The sequence below is a fragment of the Adelges cooleyi genome, unplaced genomic scaffold (assembly GCF_023614345.1).
Source record: "Adelges cooleyi isolate 19-005CV unplaced genomic scaffold, UGA_ACOO_1.1 ACOO_flye_CR_arks_rails_tigmint_CR_PRNA_651, whole genome shotgun sequence".
NCBI classification, from domain to species: Eukaryota; Metazoa; Arthropoda; class Insecta; order Hemiptera; family Adelgidae; genus Adelges; species Adelges cooleyi.
In genome coordinates this window covers 13,463,110-13,483,884 of record NW_026096352.1, presented here as the reverse complement: position 1 = coordinate 13,483,884, position 20,775 = coordinate 13,463,110, and the positions used below count along the sequence as shown (strand labels likewise).

Sequence of the window (20,775 nt, the reverse complement as noted above, 5' to 3'; positions counted from 1 at the left end):
AACGTTGCCAGACTAAACATTTATGACAAACCCTTTCACCTACAAAGGATGGAAACTTTTTCTTTATTGTTAGGTGAAAATGTGAAGTCTTAAAGTCTGAACATTTTACCGAAAGAAGTTCTAGAATCTTTTTTTTTTAATAATAATTATTATTTTTATAAAAATAATAATTCATAAATTCAATTTTTAGCTTTACTTTGTTAATGCTGAAAACAACGGCCAACAACACTTTTTTATAATTTTACTAGAGTTATGAATACAAATTTAATATAATAATATGTATCTTGTTTTTTTTTTTAATTCAATAAAATAGTTAAAATTACTTAATTTCAAGTTGTGTTTTATAGTGCGCTTAATTTTAATCAAGGGAGGGCACACCAGGGGATAGTCGCAGTGCTTGAAAGGGACGCGTTCAATGAAACTCATTCCATTGATTTCGTTCAGTTTTCAGGAACTTATCAAAAACGTAGTTCATTTGTAAGTGAAGGGACGTAATGGAATTTAATTCATTTTTTAGAAGGACTTCTTTTTATAATTTTTGTATAAATTATTAGGACCCAGTTTGAAATTCACACATGTTATGTAAAATTTACCCAGCTTCCTGAAAAAAAAATGAGAAAAATTCTCAAATTTCGAGCAACACAAAAAAACAACTTTATAGAACTCAATTTTAATGACTTCTTATGACGCACAAAATATATTTTTTAGAAAGCTATGATTATTTTACATAATAAACTGATTTAACATTTTTTTTTATGGCCAAATATACTTTAAAAAAAATTATAAAAAAGAAGTGTCAAGAAAAAACTGAAGATACTTGAGAAAATTATTTTTACCAAAACAGATATGCAGTGTAATTTTCAAAAAAATTCTCAAGGGGCCACTCCAAACGTTCATTAGTATTTAGCGTTAAACAACTGTTAAAATAGCGTAAAATGAACTGGAAAAGTTAAAATATGAGCAAAAAGTAGAAATAAAATTATTTAGTTTTTCTTCAATAAACGTTTAAGTTTATTATTTTTTTTAAACCATACCCCCATCCTCCTTACCAAAAAACTGTACTTTGCTGGTTTTTAAAAACAATTGATACGTTTTAATGGTTCTCTAAAATAAATTGGCGGTGGACCACTAAACTATGGTTAAAAAACGACCAGTGTCGCAACTAAGTATTGTGGTGCCCTGGTGTCAAACTAAATACGGGTCCCTTGGAGTTTACATCATCGTTTTTACAAATGATATAGAGGAATCGCTTGCACATTACTTCTACAAACATAATTTATATCTAAGTTTACTATTAGGTACATCATCTGTACATATGTGGATGATTGATTTTACATGAGCTTTTTATCATTATCATGAATACCACATTGCCACCTAACCTAACCTAACCTACCACATCATAAGACATTTTTTCAAACTTATTTTTTAACAGTTGGCAGTTCTGAGAAGTGAGAATTGTCATTTTTTTGTTTTGCTAATAGTGTTCTGTGCTCACTTTATTTAAAAAAAAAAATTGGAGAATATAATTATATTTTAGAGAAAAAACAGCGGGGTGTTCTCGAAAATGTACTCCTGTATAAAATTGTTTTAATTGTGTTTAAGCTTAAACTAAAATTTTTTTTGCATCAATCCCTTTCTTGATGTCTATTGCCCGGCTAAATACACACTAGTTATAATTTATAAGTTACATAATTAAAGGTATACAGTATAATTATTAGTATATTATAATTATCCGTTTATTTGAAATCCATTAAACACAATTACATAAACCATAGCACACTAATAACAATACACCGAAAAATTATACATTCTATAAAGTGATTTAAAACGTATATGTATTTATTTTACGGTATATGGAAATAAAACATGTAACAATATAAATCATTTATAATATTATAAATTATATTCCCAGGGTCTTACAAACTCAATAACTAAGATTAGACAACCAACAATATCGTCCTCTTTGTTTGTGTATTGTATTTTCAACTTGTAAGTTCCATAAAAGTATTTTTTGGGAAAATAAGACTTTTCTAGTAGAGACAAATCAAACCCAATTAATGAAGCATTGCCCTGTAAGTTTTTTTAACATTAGTCATGTTGTATTATATAGCTATAATGTTAAGTAATAGAGAAAATTTAAGAGTTAAAAAATGCTTACAATTACTTTACTCGGCCCTATTAATAATGATATTATTTATCTGAAACACTGAAAACTTATTAAGTATAATTCTTAATACATACGATATTGATTGGACAATCGGTTATTGATTTGTCAAAGCTACGCAAGAATGGCAACCAAACCTGTCCCATCATTTTCTTGAAGCTACTACAACCGTAAGGTTGTCTGTAAACGAACGCATTGTACTTCCATCCGCCAATCTTATCTAATACCGCCATGTTTAAGTGGAACTGTTGATAATATAAAAACAAGTAGGTACTTTAATTTCTTGTTAATTTTAGATATGTGAAAACAAATTTTTTTTTTTTAAGGAATGTTATAGTTACGGTCAAAGAGTCGTCAAATGGGATTCTTAGGATTATTTTGCCCGTTAAGACCCTTTTGGTTTCAGAAATCCGTGATAAGTGTAAGTTAAACATCATAGGATAGTTTATGCTTTCATTACAAATGAACGCTCCTAGGAACTTTAATTTATATTCACCCTAAAAATATATGTATTTATTAGAATTATTGTAGGTAACCACTAAAACCTTGTTAATCAACTTAACTTTTACTTGATGTGTACCGCCTTCACAATGCTAATGTGACAACACAATAAACACATCATGCGGGGGTTCAATAAAAAAGCACTTAGAGTGAAATTTTTATAAAATTTAATTTTTTATTTCCCACAAGGCGTTGTGTAATGATTTTGACAGTTACGGGGGGGGGGGGAGGAGCGAAGTCAGTGTTAAACACTGTTATGTATTAAACATTAAAATCTATTTAAATTCCAAAAAACGAGAGGAAATGAAATTCAATATTACAAAGAATACTACATTGTAATAGAAATGAATACCAAACACGTGAGAGACATAAGCGGACATAACAATTATATTTCACCCACAATTTATAGACTAATAATAATAGGTCTGCGGTCACCAGACTGTCACTTCCGAAACATATTACGAACAAATAAAAACAATTAAATAATATTACTAAAAAAATAATTCTACATTTTTAGAAAAATATAAAAAATTTCGACCGTGTCATTTAATTAACGTTGTATTATTTAATAAAAAAATATATATTATACATATAAAAATAAAACTATGAATGATCAAAAAAACCTTAACAAACGATATAAATTGTTATGTTATATGCTAAAAGTTTTAATTCTTACTTCAACTAAATGCTCAATAAGTTGGGAAAATAAATATTTTGTTTAAACTAAGCATGGTTTATACAGTAGTTTGCGTTGTATTCGGTCTATAGTGGTTTAAGAGCAAAAATACCTCATGCTAAATCGAATAATGATTTTGTAGAAAAATTACATAGATACATATACTTTTTTATAATAATTCATAAATTCAATTTTAAGCTTTACTATTTTAATGCTGAAAACGACGGCCAACAACACTTTTTTTTATCAATTTACTAGAGTTATATACAAAAATTGAACATAATAGTATGTATCTTGTTTTTTTTTTAAGCAATAAAATAGTTAAAATTACTTAATTTCAAGTTGTATTTCATAGTGAGCTTAATTTTAGTCAAGGGAGGGCACACCAGGGGATAGTCACAGTACTTAAAAGGGACGCATTCAATGTAACTCATTCATGACCGAAGATACTTTTGATAAATGATAAAAAGGAAGTGTCAAAAAAAACTTAAAATACTTGAGAGTCGAGAACATTCTTTTCATCAAAACAGACATGTTGTGTAATTTTCAAAAAAATCCTGGAGGGGTCACTCCAAACGTTCATTTATTATTTGGCGTTTTGACACATAAATAATGTATTGAATTAGGTATGTATAAAAACAATGCATACCTAATGTTTATAAGGTTATAGTGCATACAAGTAATATTATGAAAACTGAATATATTTCTACTTGTAAAATTATTCATCTTTATTACTTCAGTAAAAATACTTATGTTTGTCCGATTTATGTTATAAGAAAAAAACTATTAACCATGTCAGATTTTGATTTAAATTTGTTTGATTAGATTTTTTATTTCTATATCATCATATTATGTTGGACTAGTAGTACAGGGTGGGGCGTGGTTACTTCCTTATTTTAAGAAATCGTAACACAAAAAGTATTGGAAATATCGATTTAATTTTTTTTCCATTGTACAGGGGTACGTTTAAAGTTTTATTTCACTGGGTTTTAAAAACGACATCTCGAAGGTGGCCACCGTCCTCGTCAATGCACTGAGATGGCCGAAATCTCTTTAGCCGCCGAATGTTTGCGTGCAGATCGCCTAGGGGATTTCAAAAGCACCGCCTTTACCCTCCCGATGTTTTCTGGCGTCCTGACGGTTCTGGAAGGTCCATCACATTTCTTTTTCGCAACTAACAGTATCCCTAAACGTGTCCTGCCATAAACAAATCGATTTCCGATCAGGCACACGACCTACAGGCGCGATGTTGAAATGCTTTCTGAAGTTGAGTTGTGATGACCGAACGGCCGAAGGAAAAGTAGGCCTCCACGGCGAACGCGCGCTCCTCCTTTGTCCACTGCATTGTTGACATTGAACTAATCATAAAAAAAAACTTTAGATACCGAGCTTTCGAACGCGCCATATACCAACACTCTAGGAGTAATGGTCACTTTGTGGCGCGAGTTCAAATAAGGAAGCAACCGCGTCCCACCCTGTACTTAAGTAAAACAGAAACACTTTTTTAAAGACCGTTCGCGCCAAATTTTATTTATCCACAACAAGCCGTTTGCAACAACAACTTTGATATGTAATGAATTATGAACACTAAAGATTAGATTGAACACTTAGATCAAATCGTAAAATAGTGAATTAAAAAATAAAATATTCAATATTTTTTTTTAGTTTGACATCAAGTCATAAAGTAACTTCTTGGAAAATAATGGATTCAGATAATATTGAAATGTTTTAGTTTTAGTAGAAGAACTGTGCAAATTAATGAAGAATGCCTAAAATGAACATTGTCTTTAATGTATATTAAATTATACTGAATGACCCTAAAGTTTGGTAAACTTATTTTTTTTTACTATACAGATGAGGCTTTATTATACGAACTTAAATTAAAGATACATTTTTAGTGATGGCAAAAAATATTACCAAAAATACCTAACCTAGTTTCTATTTCCTTATAACCTTAAAAACTAGTAACTTGCCCCTGAAAAAAATAATTCTGGTTTTCAAACTAACGTTTTAAATTTTGGATTAAAAATAGAAGCTTATAGTAATTTATTATGTTACAAGCACTTATTATAAATTAACTTATTTTTTACTATAAAGAGTTGTGACAATATTAAAGACTAAAGTTATCTAACTGTTTGATTTTGAGTTGCCAAATTAAATATAATGAAACATTCAAACGTGAAATCGTATATTTTAAAAATTAATAACAAATATTAAAAATGTGCACAACAAAAAACACAGTATAATTTCCAAACAAGCAGATAGGTGCAGTCAGGTGCTGTGTATTAAAATAGCATAGCTGAATTTCTATTAACCCTTTAACGCGCAGATCTAAAATGAAAATCTAATAAATAAGACAACTGTGGCATCCATAGAAGCCACCATTATAAAAACTGTAAACGCGCAACAATATTTTTGAACATTTTACTTTTACGTAAATGTGGCATACATGGTAGCCACTTTTTTATCAATATAAAAACAGCTGTAAAATTAATCTGTTTTTGGTTATGTTTATCAATATTGATAAAATATTATCAATGTAACCATCGTGACCATATAACCGTATTATAATCGTGATTATCAAAAGTGGCTTGTACACGTGCCACTGATTCATAAAAGTGGTTATAATTTCAAGTTTTATGTTAATTTCAGTGATTTTATGACTTTTTCGGTTTTTACTAAGTAAAACAATTCAAATAAGTACACAATTTAATTCTTTACAAAATTTTACATAGATTGTAGACTATTGATGAACAATAGTTCATCAATAGTTCTGTTTTACACTAGTTTTGCGTTCAAGAAAAATACAAAAAGAACTATTTAAGAAAAAAACTGTACTTTTAATTGTTGATTATAAAATGTTATAGTAAATTAAAATTATTAAATTATATATCATTCAATCGTTATATTCTGTAGTTTTTAACAGTATATTATTTATCAAAGTAACTATTTGCGCAAAGAAGATTTATGAGCACAAACGGTTGAAATCTATAGATCCCAAAAATGTGGTTGATTCATCTAACATAAGACACTCATTTTCTCTGAATTTTATGCTAAGTAGAGTAATTTTCATTCAATGATTGCGATTGAATTAAATATAATGATACATCGACACTTCTAAAACTATGTAGGTATTAAATAAGTACATAATCAATCTAAGTCAAGGAAAATTCTTAAACGATAGAATATTTATTGAAATGTTGCGAGTAGTACTCAAAGTGCAAGCAAGCTTTTAATTAGGTAGGTAGGTACTTACAAATGGATGATTTGGATAATATTTTCTTTCACCGATTAAATCATCAGTAAAAAATATCAACATGAATAAAACATATGTAAAATATTTACACTCCATCGTAATAAATCAGTAAAACGTGCAATTATTCGCTAAGGACTATATGAATGGTTACAGTCCCTATTGCTTCAAAAACTAGGTATTACCGTTCAGAAGGCAAATAACAAACACAAATGTACGGATCCTATAATAATAAGTTAAACAATAACATTGATTGTTTAATCGTAAATTTGAATATCATAAAGAATATTTTCAACTAACTCATAATGTTAGGACTACAGGAGAGGCATAAAATAGGAATAGCAAGTAATGGAACTAGGAGAAACGCCCCGAATTGCTGTATTATTTTAAATATCGCCATATCAGATTGTTCACACTTCACTGAACTGATTGTAATTATACAAATACAAAAAATAAGCCTTTATATTGTTAAAAATGGAGAAAAAAAATCATCGTGTGAAAAAATGTATCCACAACCAATCTGCCCTTGGATTGCCTTTGGATAATTTCATTGCTCCTCTGGTCATTGTTAAAAATATTTGTGTTTTATTAAAAAAAAAATTGTTAAAAAGAGTATTGTATCCAAATAAATTTGAGGGGCCTCTAAACTGGCATTTATTACTTAGTGCTTTTATCTTTATAAACGAGTAAGTGATTTTAAAACGCATTAAGAAATGTTTACATATTGGTATTTAATTTTTAACCGTTTTTATAGCCTTGTATAATAACTTATAAACGTATTGACTTTAATGCCTGGTAATATCTTATATCAGCAATGTCAAATGTGATATCTACATATTATGTTTTACATAAAATTTGCGGGAAACCCCTTCCTTTAACTTTCACTGTATAACTTTTCTATGAACTCAATTAAAAACCAATAACTCTACACATTGATTCGCCATTAATTGCTTTCTCTATTCCTCTCTGCATAATAATCCATAATAATTTGCTTCGTAAAAAGTATGGTTAACAATTTCTTTACCACAGTTGACATCGAAAAAGTTATAGTAACAAACTTTAAGTAAAAATAACTTTATAACAGCACTCACTTTATGCAAGCAATAAAGTATAAGTAGTTGCCTAACATAGAAGTATATAATCAGTACTGTATAAGTGCACTTTAAAATATTTCGACTCTTGTGAAAATGCCATTTTTATGGAAATACAATTTTACCAAATCCAGCTATTAAATTATAAGGACAGAATGATACAGTAAAAAGTACTACCTATGACAAAACGTACGGCTAACCAGGAACTTCTTCTACACTAGTTTGTAATAAAAAATGAAGACCATTGTTGCAGTGTTTAAAAAACTATGTACTTCTGGGAGTGCATTTGATTTCAGAAATTATTGAGAAAAAAGGATATTGACAATTATTTGGTTTTATGCAACAAGCCACTTTACTAGAATGATACTGCACGTCTCAGGTATCACATAAAAACTTGCAGAGGAGATTTTTAATAAAAATAAAATATGCCACACGTTGTTTGGTTTGTTATAGATAAGGTTCAATGGTATAAATAAGAAAAGCAATTACAAATTCTGACACAAAGCAATATATTGATGAAACAGCTTAGGTTTTTGAAAAATTTTAAATAAAAATCAAAAGGAACACGAAAACAAAATAAATAAAATGTATATCATATTATAAAATATTAAAATAAATAAACAATAATTGTATTTAAGCTTATCATTAATATGACAAAACAGTGTTACAAATGTTAAATTATGCTTTTATAAGCATCAATCATAAATAACTTAAAGTAAGTTTGTGTTTAATTTATATATATATATATATATATTTTTTTATAGTATTTAATTTAAAATAAAAAAAACAAACGTTGCTAGAGGTAAAATGTGTTATTGCGATTCATACACTACACAGACGCCTTGAAGTCTGTGATTTACAAAATCGTGGTACAAATAAAATTTAATAAAAAAAAAAATTATAATTATTTATAATAATTGTTTTCACAACATTTAAAACATTTAAAAGCTACCTAGGTAAATATAAATTATAGTCACAAAGTTCAATATAATTTAATTAAATAATAATATAATATTAGTAGTATAATATATAATATAATATTTATAAGCTGCTCGTAACAATCCGAAAGCTTTCAAACAAAATTATGCGATAGTAAAAAAAATATTTGTATACATTTCAATTCACATAATATATATCGTATTAATTAAAAATTATAAATCCATTTTGATTAATAAATATAAATTAATTTCGGAGGCAAAAAATGTCTAAATAAATCATACTATATAATTTTCACAATATAAATATAATAAAAATAAAAATTTGCGCAACTTTATTTTTTAAAAGAAATTCTAGATAGTGTATTACATTTATATTTTGTAAGCGAAAATTATCATTCAATCATTTTATTAACAATTAGGTATACAAAAAATGTAATATTTGTACAACACAAATTGAACGTCAAATTTCAAATGTACGGCAGTTTTCAGTTTATCATAAAAATACAAAAAGTCCTATGTCAAATTAAAAAAAAAAAAAAAAATTAAAAACTATGTGATGTCATCTAACATTAGTAGAAAGATATAGTTTACTAGAATTATAATAAGTTACGGAGAGAAAATAATTTTGTAATAAACTCGGTGTCGCCAAATAATTAGATAGAAATATATAAGTTAAGATAGTGTTGAGTAATGGAGCTTTTTTGTTACAAAAATAATTAAACATATATATTGTAAGCACTCGAACTTAACTAATATAATAAAAGTTAAGGTTAGAAATTTAATAATTTGTAATGTAGAACGATTGAAATTTGAAGTCTTATTAAATTATTCTTAACTAAATATGTTGTTCGCGAGTTAATAAATATTTATTTTTAATTGTACATAAAATAACGACATTTTATACTATCAGTTTGTATCTTAAACACACAATGTAAGTAATGTAATAGTTCAGCTGCCACAAAATGAGTAAACAGACCAAGTCCCGAACGATAATTGTTATTTTGTTGTTTTGGCTATACTGTTATTACCATCGAAAGAGAATATAATATATATCAATAATTATGTTATAAGCTCCATTAATACTGAATGCAACAAACGTTAGTAAAATCTATTACTGGTCCACAGCAGATTTAGAACAAATATTATTAGTTCATATACTATATAAAAAAATAGACATAATGTAATGTATTTAGTTTTAGACCGGCTGAAATGACAAATACACAACATTGATTAAGCAAAATATTTCCACTTGGAATACAAATCAAATTCTACAGCAGAAGACATTTTTGTTTTGTTTTAACAATAATAAGGTTAAGGGAACGGTAAAGGAAAATAGAAAAAATGGTTTTCAATGTCCTTTGGGAATTGAATATTCTGAATAATCAAATTTAATTTTCAGGCGAATAATATTATACTGTCACGAGTGTAAAAATGTCTATGTATCAAATTTGGTAACAAAACGAACAAAAAAATAATAGGCTAAGATTTATCGAATGAGGTCAAAAAAAAAAAATTACCTATGGCCATTAAAAATAAATAGGATTACTTAATTACTAGCAACTAAAGTTTAAGTATAATGCACATGTTTTAGATTCCAAATAAATATACGATAACTTAATAGAAGTTATGCAATAAAGACGTGTCGAAAATGTTACTGATTTGTCCAAAATGGGCGCGCGTTGATGAGTGGAAAGATGAAAGGATGACTATATTGTGAGCTACTGACAACTAGTGTTGATTGGTCAAGGCAACATTTAGCTAGGCGTCTGACCAGTTATAAAATTGTATTCTGAAATGATAAATAAACAACAACCATTAATCAGCGTTACCACAACAGTATAATACAAATAATTAAAAAATTGTTTAACGAAATTGTATTTAAAAGCTATTATGTTTACTTACCAATTTTAGTTTTAAGCTTGAATAACCTTCTTTTTTTCTTTCTTTTTTTTAAGGAAAGACGGCGTTCTAATTCCTTTCTTCTTCTTTTTCTTATCTTTGTGAGAAGAATCCTCTGTGGATATTTCTTTAGTGGGCGAGCCCTATGTTTGAAATAAAACAAATTCTGTGTAATCAATTTTCACCAGTAATAATCATTTCTATATGTAATACCTCTTTGCTACTGGAAAATGTACTCTGGTGAGCGTCAGAATTATCTCCGTTGTACGTATTTTCACCTAAATAAAATAAAAATATTAATACATTCATGGTGTCAATATTGTAAAACAAATTCTAGCAATGGTAAAAAAAAATCTAAAAATGGAATAGTATCCGTTTTGATGAATATTAGCGACCCTGAACTCATATTTTTTTATTACTTAACAAATAACTATATTTACCGTTGTCGAGGCGACAAGATGAAATTATATCTTCAATTTTAGTTACATAGCTAATTCAACCTTTATCAAGACCATGATCAATAACAAGGTTATAAGAATAAGAAAGGTATACTTTACCACTGCCTTCATAAATCTTAGTGAACTAGAACTAAAATCTTTAACTTTTTATTTAATTACCAACAAGAATTGAGTTAAGCAGTAAAAAATAAGTGTTTCCCCATACATATTTAAAACAATACAAAACATAAACAAGCTGTATCGTTAAATTATATTTGTGCAAATCATAATCAAATTGTAATTTCATGATACAATTTAAACAGAACTTTATAATAAAAATAACAAAAATAATATGCTTTGTAAGATATAAAAAAATGTTTGTTTGAACACCTACAATAGTAACACGAATTAGAAAAAAATATATATGAGATGATGCTTAAAAAATTCAGGTTCTTTAACAATATCTAATGTGTATTAAACATTTTACAACAAAGTTATTTGACACAACTACAAATTTTCTAAGCTGTCATTTCAGTCATTTCAGAATAAAACAGCGTACAAATTACAAACGTCTTACAATATACTATTCGCTTTTTAGTATATTGAAGAGTATAAAGTTATAGTCAAAAGTAAAAATAAATGATGTATTACCGTGTGAAAAGAATAAAAACTAATTCTCAGATTAAACAAGTAAAACAAACAAAACAAAAAAATGTTAAAAAATTATTCAACATCACTTTGATAAAGATTTATTTTAATGGGTGGCTGTTCAGGGAAACTAAGGACAGGGGTCCAATGTGGAGTCACAATTATTTGTGTTAAATCGTTATCATCGATATTCAAGATTTCATCGGAAAGCGATTCCGCAGAGTTGAAAATGTAATTATTCGCCTTCTGATTGTTGATATTGTGAAACTCTTCAATAATAGACAATTTATTCGATGTAGGCAACGTAGCCCAAATTGGGCTAACAGTAGTTTCAACGAAATTATTTATGTCGTTTTCATCTTGCGCTAAAGGAAGATTTCATACACAATTTCGATTAGTTCATTAGAAATGACGATTTAAATTTGAATATTACGATTTAACATTTAATGGTTATTATTATTATTTAATTGTTATTATTAGCATGTAAATTAATTTTAACTTTTTCAAGTTAAGTTAATATTAGTCAAATTCAAGTTTATACTAACGTAATAATTATTGCTACTCAAGTACTGTTAATACACTCTAAAGTAAAATACTAACAACTCCAAAAGTATTTGTGATAAACTGGTTATTGAACTGTCTTCACAAAAATAACATGCTTTAACAGCATTTGAAATTTATGTAGGCAACATTTTAACATTATTAGTAAATCAACATTTCGGAACCACCATTTACCCTTTATTAGTCAAGATTAAGTATGATCAAGCTAACTACATAGCATATTTGTCCATGGAACCAAAAAGTTTATTATGATATTGAGTTCAATTAATTTAAAAAAAAAACTTGTCGTAACTATGTTCAATGTATAAAAATTAAAACAATACAAAAGGTTAGGTTAATTGCTACACATTTTCAGATAAGTTCTTACTTAACTACAACTACTTATATTTAACTACAAGTTGGAGGGTTCTACCAACATAAAATATTATATCACTATCAGCAATGTAATTTGTAAAATCAATTTAAGTAGTTGAAAAATATTATCTAACTAGAAAATTTTTTCCTATGCAAATATTTTTAAATAATAAAATATGAGAAAACTGACATAATATATGATATGATGCGTTACAATAAAACAAATTTAGACTTACCTTCACTAAGAACGAGTTCAGCCTGGTCTGGCTTTAGTACAGATTTCCTCTCCACTTGCACTACTCTAGTTTCTGTAAAAAAATTATTTATTTAATATTTTAACAAACTTTCTACAGCGATGGCCTGACGTCATCAGACACTGAATTTGTCAAGAAACCATCTCACTATGGCAGCGTTAATCCTTCAAAGCCTGATAAGCTACATGAGTATGATGATTCAAAAAAGAAAGTACCATAATTGGTATTATTGGGATTGTATTAATAAAATAAACACCCACCTCCTGCTCTGCTTTCATCTTCTGTCTCACTAATAAGGAAGGCCTCGGTTTGTCTAGTCGGTGAAAAATGCTCGCTGTGTTCTTCATTGTCTATGAAAATAATAATAAAAAATTCATGTTACAAATTTATAAATTATAAGTATACAGTATATCTATTAAGTTGTTTATTATTACCGTGTTGTCCTCGATTCACGGCATTTTTATAATATTCTATTTCCTCGTCCGTGACTGCATCAAATGGATTTTTAGCATAAGGTGTCTTGTAAACAGTAGCGTTATGTTGAAAATTACGTTGTATTATGCCTTTGGACGCAGCCCCAACCAATATTACTTGATCGCCATTTGCACTTAAGTTAGCATCCTGATAAAATGTAAATAACGACAAACACAATTAATATTTGTTTTTCCTAGTTAACATATAAATTATTATTATACTTGTAGTTTTTTTGCTTCTTCCCAAGAAACGCCATCAAGTATTTGAGATTGAGGTCCTGAAGTTATTTTGTCAGCTCTTCTATTTTCTTTTATCTAAACAGGGTAAACAATTTGTATATTAAATGTATTAATTTAATAATAGAGGTTAAGATGTAATTTGAAAATATCAAAGCACGGAATTATATGTTTACACTTACTTGCTGTTGAAGTTTTTTAAATTCTTTAGGATTAGTGTTTTTTGGGACAAACTGCAGGGGTCCTTCTATTTTAAATGGAGTACTTGAATTAGGCGACGCTTCAGGCACCCACTAAAAATTTGATTAATTATAACAATATTATTTTATAATAATTTAAATATAAATAAAAACTATGTTAAAACAAACTTATAAATAATTATACCTATTGTGTAATAATTATGTTATTAGATACCTTGTTACCACATATAACATGTTAAGCTTAACACAAAACAAGCTTGACTACTACTTTTGAAAATGTAAACCCATTCAGTTAATGAAACACACAACATTAGTTATAATATTTAAGTTTATATTGTATCTTCACAAGATATTAATTAAATCAAAATACATAATTTAGGTTCATATTAAATAATCAAAAGTTTATTTTTCATTTGTGAAAATCAGTAATAATTTTATTATATAATTTAAAATTTAAAAGCAAGTACTAGCACATTATTTGTTTAAAGCTCTTAAATATAAATAGGAATACTTTTGTCAGCCACTTGCTATTAAATAGTCACAATATTATTAATAATAATAATAAAAAAGTGTCAATACAAGCACAATCAGTTATACAAAATATGTATATTTTATAGACATATATAGTGAAGTAACGTTAATGTAATTATACATGTTAAATTTAAATTACTTGAATAGAATATAAATTATGGGTGAAAAAAATACTTAAAGTTATTTATGACTATTTTCTACCTTGGTAATTTTCTTAGGATCTGTTGTTCCTGTTTCAAGTACTTCTACTTTTTGATAAACATTTGGTGAATTTAACCACTTAGTCCTGTCGGTAGATTTGCGACCATCATAGTATTTTTTCCACTGTCTAATTAAAGAATGATCAAAATAAAATAAATAAATAAATCATTTAAAAACACTATAAGTTTTAATCAAATTTACCCATTTTTGTAAAGTTCCTCTTCTTCTAACAAATAACCAAGTGAAGAAACTGCTGGCGGTACCTCAACATCATTTCGTGGTCGCGGTGGCTCACCTTTAATGAGTGGTTGCCGGTAAATGTAACCAGTACGAAAACCCTAGTAAGTCACAAAAATGGTTGTTTAGTTAATTACAAAATAGTAGGTATTAGGTCTGCCTAATTATAATATCTTTGGTACGTACAGCATTATCAAGCATTCTCATGAGAGCTTCAAACTGAAGTCCACCAACTCTCCAGCGCTTTTCTGAAACAGCAGTGCTACCCGCAGGTAATGGAGCGGGTACTGTGCCATCTGGCGGAGATCTGGCAGAGTCATAAATAGATTTGCGCTGTTCCTCAGACATGGTGACAATATTGTCAAGTCCCACGGGCAAAACTTTGAGCTAAGCGTAAATTAAAAATAATATAATTTACGAGTTGACAATTTAGATAGAAAAATAATCATATTTCTACTACACAACTCACTTGTGTTTCACAGGCATTGACAACATTATAAGCATTGTAAAAAGCTTCTTCGATGGATTCACCAGAGCATACTGCACCGTGATTAGTAAAAAAGATAACCTAAAAATCAAAATAATTTTTTACAATTACTTTAATATAGAATTATTTTAAAAACTTTTCTTGATGTTTACCTTATTTATGGGTCCTAAACTGCGAGCGATTTTTTCCTTTTCTTCTGTATCCACATTAGATCCCGGATACGCATAATGTGAAACATCACCAATTAATGCACTTTCTTTACTGATGTGCAATAAACCGCAACGCAATGACGATACAGCCAAAACAGAACCACTAAAGAGAATAAATAAAATGTCAATGAAGATTGTGATTTGACATCTATTATTATTATTATATATAGTATGAAATAAACTCAGCAAACATACACTTGTATGTCAATAATTGCTTTTAAATCTGGTCTAGCTGCATAGATAGAAGCGTGCAGTTGAAAAGCCGTAACGTTAACACCATAATTTGTTGTTCCCGGTTCCATTACATTTCCTTGCATGTCTACTTTGATCAGGCTAGACGCCGTTACCTCATTGCTTAAAAGTCCATGTGGGTTTACCAAAAAGTGTTCTTCTTCTTGGTTAAGTCGAGCCTAAAATTAAATAGAAGAATATAAATATCTTTTAAATTTGTTATGATCTCCATTTAAATTACATAAAATTAAAATTAATAGATGATAACTACGTAATGGTTCTCATAAAAAAAAAAAATTCAGTAGGGTTAGGTTGAATATAAAATATTACTTTCTGTTGAACATTAAACCTAAAAAATCATATTCTAATAACTATATTTAGTATACTCGATTATCAAATTAGTGAAATATAATATTCAGTTTTAAAAAAAATTACAATATTATGAGATAAGTAACAAATTTTTGCCTTTAAAAAACATGTTCAAAAAAATGTTCACTTATCATTTTTGTTTTTCATTTTAGTCTAAGGAAAATTTGCAATATGTAAGATTAGAGAAAACCTAAGTTAAATATATATAAATATGACGTAAGTAAATATGTCAAATTCTTGGTAACATTATACTTAAAAAATACATATCATATTACAAAGATATTTTATTTCTCAGTTTAAATTTGTCATTTTAATGTATACGTACAGATACTTGATTGTAAATTCCTTGAGTCCAGCCATACAAGTCCATTAACCTAAACACAGCAGCCAATTTGCATCTGATAATTTTTTCCCCTTTAGCGTATCCCATACTTTCAACACCTCGAATGTCATTGATTGGGGCAAGACAATTTGAAGCTAAAATATTGTGTTGGGTTATAATAATTTTAAATGTAAATAAACTATTTTAAAATTGAAAATTTAGGACAATTTTTTCATTACAATTAATAAAATAATAATAATGGTATACCAACCTTTAGATCCTCCAGACTGACGTCCTCCGACCATATCTGATATTTGCTGTAATATTCCAGCAGGAACGGAACCGCCATCTTTCATTTGAACTTCAATTATTCGTTCAAGTTCTTCACGAAACAGTCGTGAATTCATTATCATTTCCACTCTTTTTCTACGTTCCATTTCTCTTACATCCTGTAAATAAAAATGAAAATATCAATGAAATAAAAATTACTATACATTTGGTTAAGTATATCTTTAGATGAAAAGTGGGAAAAATGAAAGAAAATGATCGATAATATTAATACTTTTGAAGTTATTAACACTTCAAGTATAGAAAAGAGATACTGCAAAATATTATTTTAATCTATGTTCAATACTCTACCACACATCTTTAAAGCAAAAAATAAAAATTGAACTAAAAAGAATTTAATGGACCAATCATGGTTACTAAATGATGTTAAGGAAGCTTAAACATCTATTGTTTCATTAAACATAAAACAGGCATTCCAGCATAAGTATTTAAAATATTTATTCAAAACTTGTTATAACCAGTCAATTTTTTTCAGAAAAATGTACTCATCTTTAAAGTTACTAGATTTACTATATAAAATAAAAAATTAGACACTACTTTAATTTTTTAACTATAATTTTTTTTTTTAATGTAATATCCGCAGTCCATACTACTTTTAAAAAATCTCTATTTCTCTAAAAGATATTTCGGTTAGTAAAACATTATAGGATACAAGCATATTCTGTGACACATATTTGTGTTAACAAAAATATTAGCAATAAATTGGTTATTAATATATTTAATTTATTTCTTTTAAAACAGCCTAAATGTTTTATTTGAAAAGGTAATTAATAAGTATAAATATCTTACAGCATCAATATCTGCAGGTCTCATTTTTCCACGTTCATCGTCATCATCATTTGAGTTTGTATAACCATTGCTATGATGAGCTGGAGATTGTTCAGCTTCCACGTCAGCCATATTTCAATTGTTTCTTAATCTATAAAAATAAATATACCTATATACAAATATTCTATTATTATTTTAATAAAAAGTTAAGACGAGAAATATCATCTAGGTACCTGTTTTATCTAAGACTTTACTATATTATATTTTTAGATAATCTAAAAACTACTCACAACACTACTTTAACAGTCACGTAAATAAACTTTTATGTTTAATTTTTATTTTACTATCATTAAAAATAAAGCTCTTAACTTTTTTTTTAAATACATGTTGGCTGTAATATCTGAATAATAATTTAAAAAAAAATTAAAAGATTTAATGTAGTTACAAAAAAAAAATTAAGAAAAAATACATTAAGAAGCCATACAAATATTTAATAAGAAAAACAAATTAAATTTATCTTAATTTATTTTACTATTATATAACTCAATAATTTGATTCATTGGATACAATTGTACTTAGATTATATATTGTAGTGCCTTGAATCAAAAATAATCAAATGTATAATGTCCATTTCTCTATCACTGACGTAATCAGTATTTAAATATATCACATCAACATGAATACGTTTGAAATTAAGGTTTCCATACATAGATTAGGTAAAGTTTAGTGCTAATGATATATTAGCTTTGTTTACAAGTTATCAGAGAATTTGTTTTCACTGGAATGATTTATCATGTTTGCACTTTGACCTTTATAAAAGGCATAAGTGTAACAATATGTTACTAACTAAATATGTACATATATAAGAAGATATGAGCACATCATCATTATATTAACCATGTTTCAGTATGAATAAAATATAGAACATCTACTATAAATATATTATACAAGTAGGATTTAATGTCAAGAGATAATCTGTAATATAAAATAGTGTTGTGTGTGTTATTATTATTTGATATGGTAATTATTTATTTCAAATATCAACAAAAATGTTTTATATAAAGTAATTAAAATATCGAAATACAGAAATTTCTCAATTAATGGTTCTATATTATATAAAACGATTCCCTACCACATTTTTATAGGAAAATTATATTTATCCACTTATAAACTATAACGAAATTATGGCCTTATCTGTTGATTTTGTAATTTTACTCAGTAAATACAGAATACTTATTATATATTGAGTTATTGAATAACAAAACATAACTGTTACTGTTGACGTAAATACGTTCTTTCTCTCTCTCCAAATTTAATGTTACGTCTATCCTAAAATTGTATAATAATCTCAGTGCCGGTAAAGACTAAAGTCTATCTAGAAGGAAAAGTCATATTTGCATTACGATACCATCGCACATAATTTTATTCCATACGCTAATAGACTACCTAGGTGTTGTTGGATTGAGACCGATGTGAAATTATGTGAACATTGTCTATATTGACGTGATAAGGAAATGATTAAAAACAACTACTCCGTTAATAAAAATAAAAGCATTAATATAACATAATAATATTAGGGCGAGCAGGAAACAACACTCGGGGGGGACGATTCAATTTAAACAACAGTCGGTTTTAATTAGGACGGCAATGTGAAAAAGTACAACCGAAAGTGAGAGAGAAAGAAGCGGCGACCGCACGAGTGACGCCTAAATAGGTGCTAACGCGATTCAGCGAATATTAGGGCATAGGTAGACGGTGTTAACTCGGTAAACAAAAGAAAAAACCGTAACATTTGCCGGCGATTGAAGTTAACGAATCAAACGCGACGGCGCCGCCACAGCCGTCTAGGTTAATAGCCGGCAAAGCGTCCAAAAACGAACGACACCCTGTACACGAGATGGATAGGTATTTGACCACTTACCCGTAAAAATCAAACGCGAACCGCGCGTAGTGCACCAACGACCGGTGTTTGTCAAAGTCTACGACTGTTGTCTGGCTTGTTTGGTTCTACCCGCGTTTGGTCGTGCGACGGCCGTATTACCTATCACACCCACGAAAAAAAAAACGATACGGTTGCGGTCACGTTGACATTATCGGTTTCGACGACGGGCTAACAGGGTTACGACGGCAACGGCGGCGGCAGACACTGTAGACTGTAGAGACGGGGGCCAAGCCAACAACGGCGACGGTCGAAACAGTATGGTACGCGGTCGAACACTAACACAAACGCACGTAAACACTAAACACAGTCACACACACACGCACACAATACACGTACATCACACGCACGCACATCCACTCGCGCACACACTACACACAAGCGCTGTGTTAATGACTCCGAATCACGAACCGAAAAAACAATATAATATGGAATTCAGCGGCGGCTAGGAGATACGCCCGTGTGTTGTACCGAGCTGCGGTGCCGTGCGCGGCGCGTGCAGTGTGACCGCACCGCACGGAACGTCGCGGCGAGGCGAGGCTACACTGCGCGTTCGAAGGCAACCCGACCGCGTGCACGGGGCCGCGGCTGCTAGATATACCGCCGCTTTTTGCCGCACGGTTAATTATTATAAATTATAATAATATGGCCTGCACTCGTCCGTTTGCGGTATTATGGCTGATAAGCCGGCCCCGGCGATATCAACGACAATAACAATGTTGTTTTGTTATTATTTGAATTCATAATAAATACCTACCAATGTCCAAAACAATAATTTATTACAGTCAACACCGATTGCCTTTTTGACTCGAATCACGATATCGATATTATCACTTGTAATAATAATTATTATTGTGCGGATTTAGCTGAGTTCACGATTTTCAAACAAAATGACGTTATCTGACGTCGAGGTCGGTCCGAAGGCTATTCGGGACCTGTACTGTGCCCTTGAAATTCGAATAAACTATAGAGCCTCCCCTACCCCGTCCTAGAGTGGTTCAATTGTATAATATTATTATTATTACTTGGGTGAAAACAATACTGCTGTACTTGTAATTTCGAGAAAAAAATGATATTTAAAAAGCGGAAGAGATAAAATTTTTTTTTCTATAAGTACAACAAAATTATTACTTAAAAAAAATTGTTGCTAAATTGATGAAAATTATTTTTTTTTTAAACCGCTATTCATTACAGTAATACATATCTACAAAATTAAAGGCATTGAAAGCGGACGGGTTTTAAGGAGTTTTACATAGGCACAACTTAAGAACACCGGTTTTAATAAATTTCAGCCATGTAAATTTATTTACAGATTAATTTCTGTAAGCTTCGAGGTATTATTTTTAACTTATATAAAATTGTTTCAACGAGTGAACGCTATTTCGGTGCTATTTTAGTCTATACAAAATTACGCCTACTTAGGATGTCCGATTTTAATTCTGTAAAA

General features: G+C 28.8%; 2 protein-coding genes across 4 annotated transcripts; both read right to left on the bottom strand.

The window, feature by feature from the left end:
• Positions 1-1,893: 1,893 nt before the first annotated feature.
• Positions 1,894-6,693, bottom strand: LOC126844836 (uncharacterized). The gene is made up of 4 exons (XM_050583260.1): positions 6,598-6,693; positions 2,506-2,661; positions 2,242-2,409; positions 1,894-2,070 (listed from the first exon to the last, which is right to left on the bottom strand). The coding sequence occupies exons 1-4, from the start codon at positions 6,691-6,693 to the stop codon at positions 1,894-1,896; spliced, it is 597 nt and encodes a 198-aa protein (XP_050439217.1).
• A 1,484-nt stretch (positions 6,694-8,177) lies between these two features.
• On the bottom strand, positions 8,178-19,709 carry LOC126844962 (protein hu-li tai shao). 3 transcript variants are annotated; one of them, XM_050583496.1, is made up of 18 exons: positions 19,311-19,704; positions 17,411-17,540; positions 16,545-16,722; positions 16,277-16,428; positions 15,547-15,761; positions 15,295-15,454; positions 15,125-15,223; positions 14,842-15,042; positions 14,620-14,756; positions 14,419-14,545; positions 13,669-13,779; positions 13,472-13,564; positions 13,211-13,397; positions 13,037-13,126; positions 12,759-12,830; positions 10,736-10,800; positions 10,526-10,665; positions 8,178-10,412 (listed from the first exon to the last, which is right to left on the bottom strand). In XM_050583496.1, exons 2-17 carry the CDS (start codon positions 17,519-17,521, stop codon positions 10,537-10,539), a joined length of 2,127 nt encoding a protein of 708 aa, XP_050439453.1. In that variant the 5' UTR covers positions 17,522-17,540; positions 19,311-19,704; the 3' UTR covers positions 8,178-10,412; positions 10,526-10,536. The 3 variants fall into 3 exon arrangements, with proteins under 3 accessions (XP_050439453.1, XP_050439452.1, XP_050439450.1); XM_050583495.1 differs by lacking the exons at positions 8,178-10,412; positions 10,526-10,665; positions 10,736-10,800; positions 19,311-19,704 and adding exons at positions 11,392-11,972; positions 17,623-17,641; XM_050583493.1 differs by lacking the exons at positions 8,178-10,412; positions 10,526-10,665; positions 10,736-10,800 and adding an exon at positions 11,394-11,972 and having other exon boundaries at positions 19,311-19,709.
• Between the last annotated feature and the right edge of the window lie 1,066 nt (positions 19,710-20,775).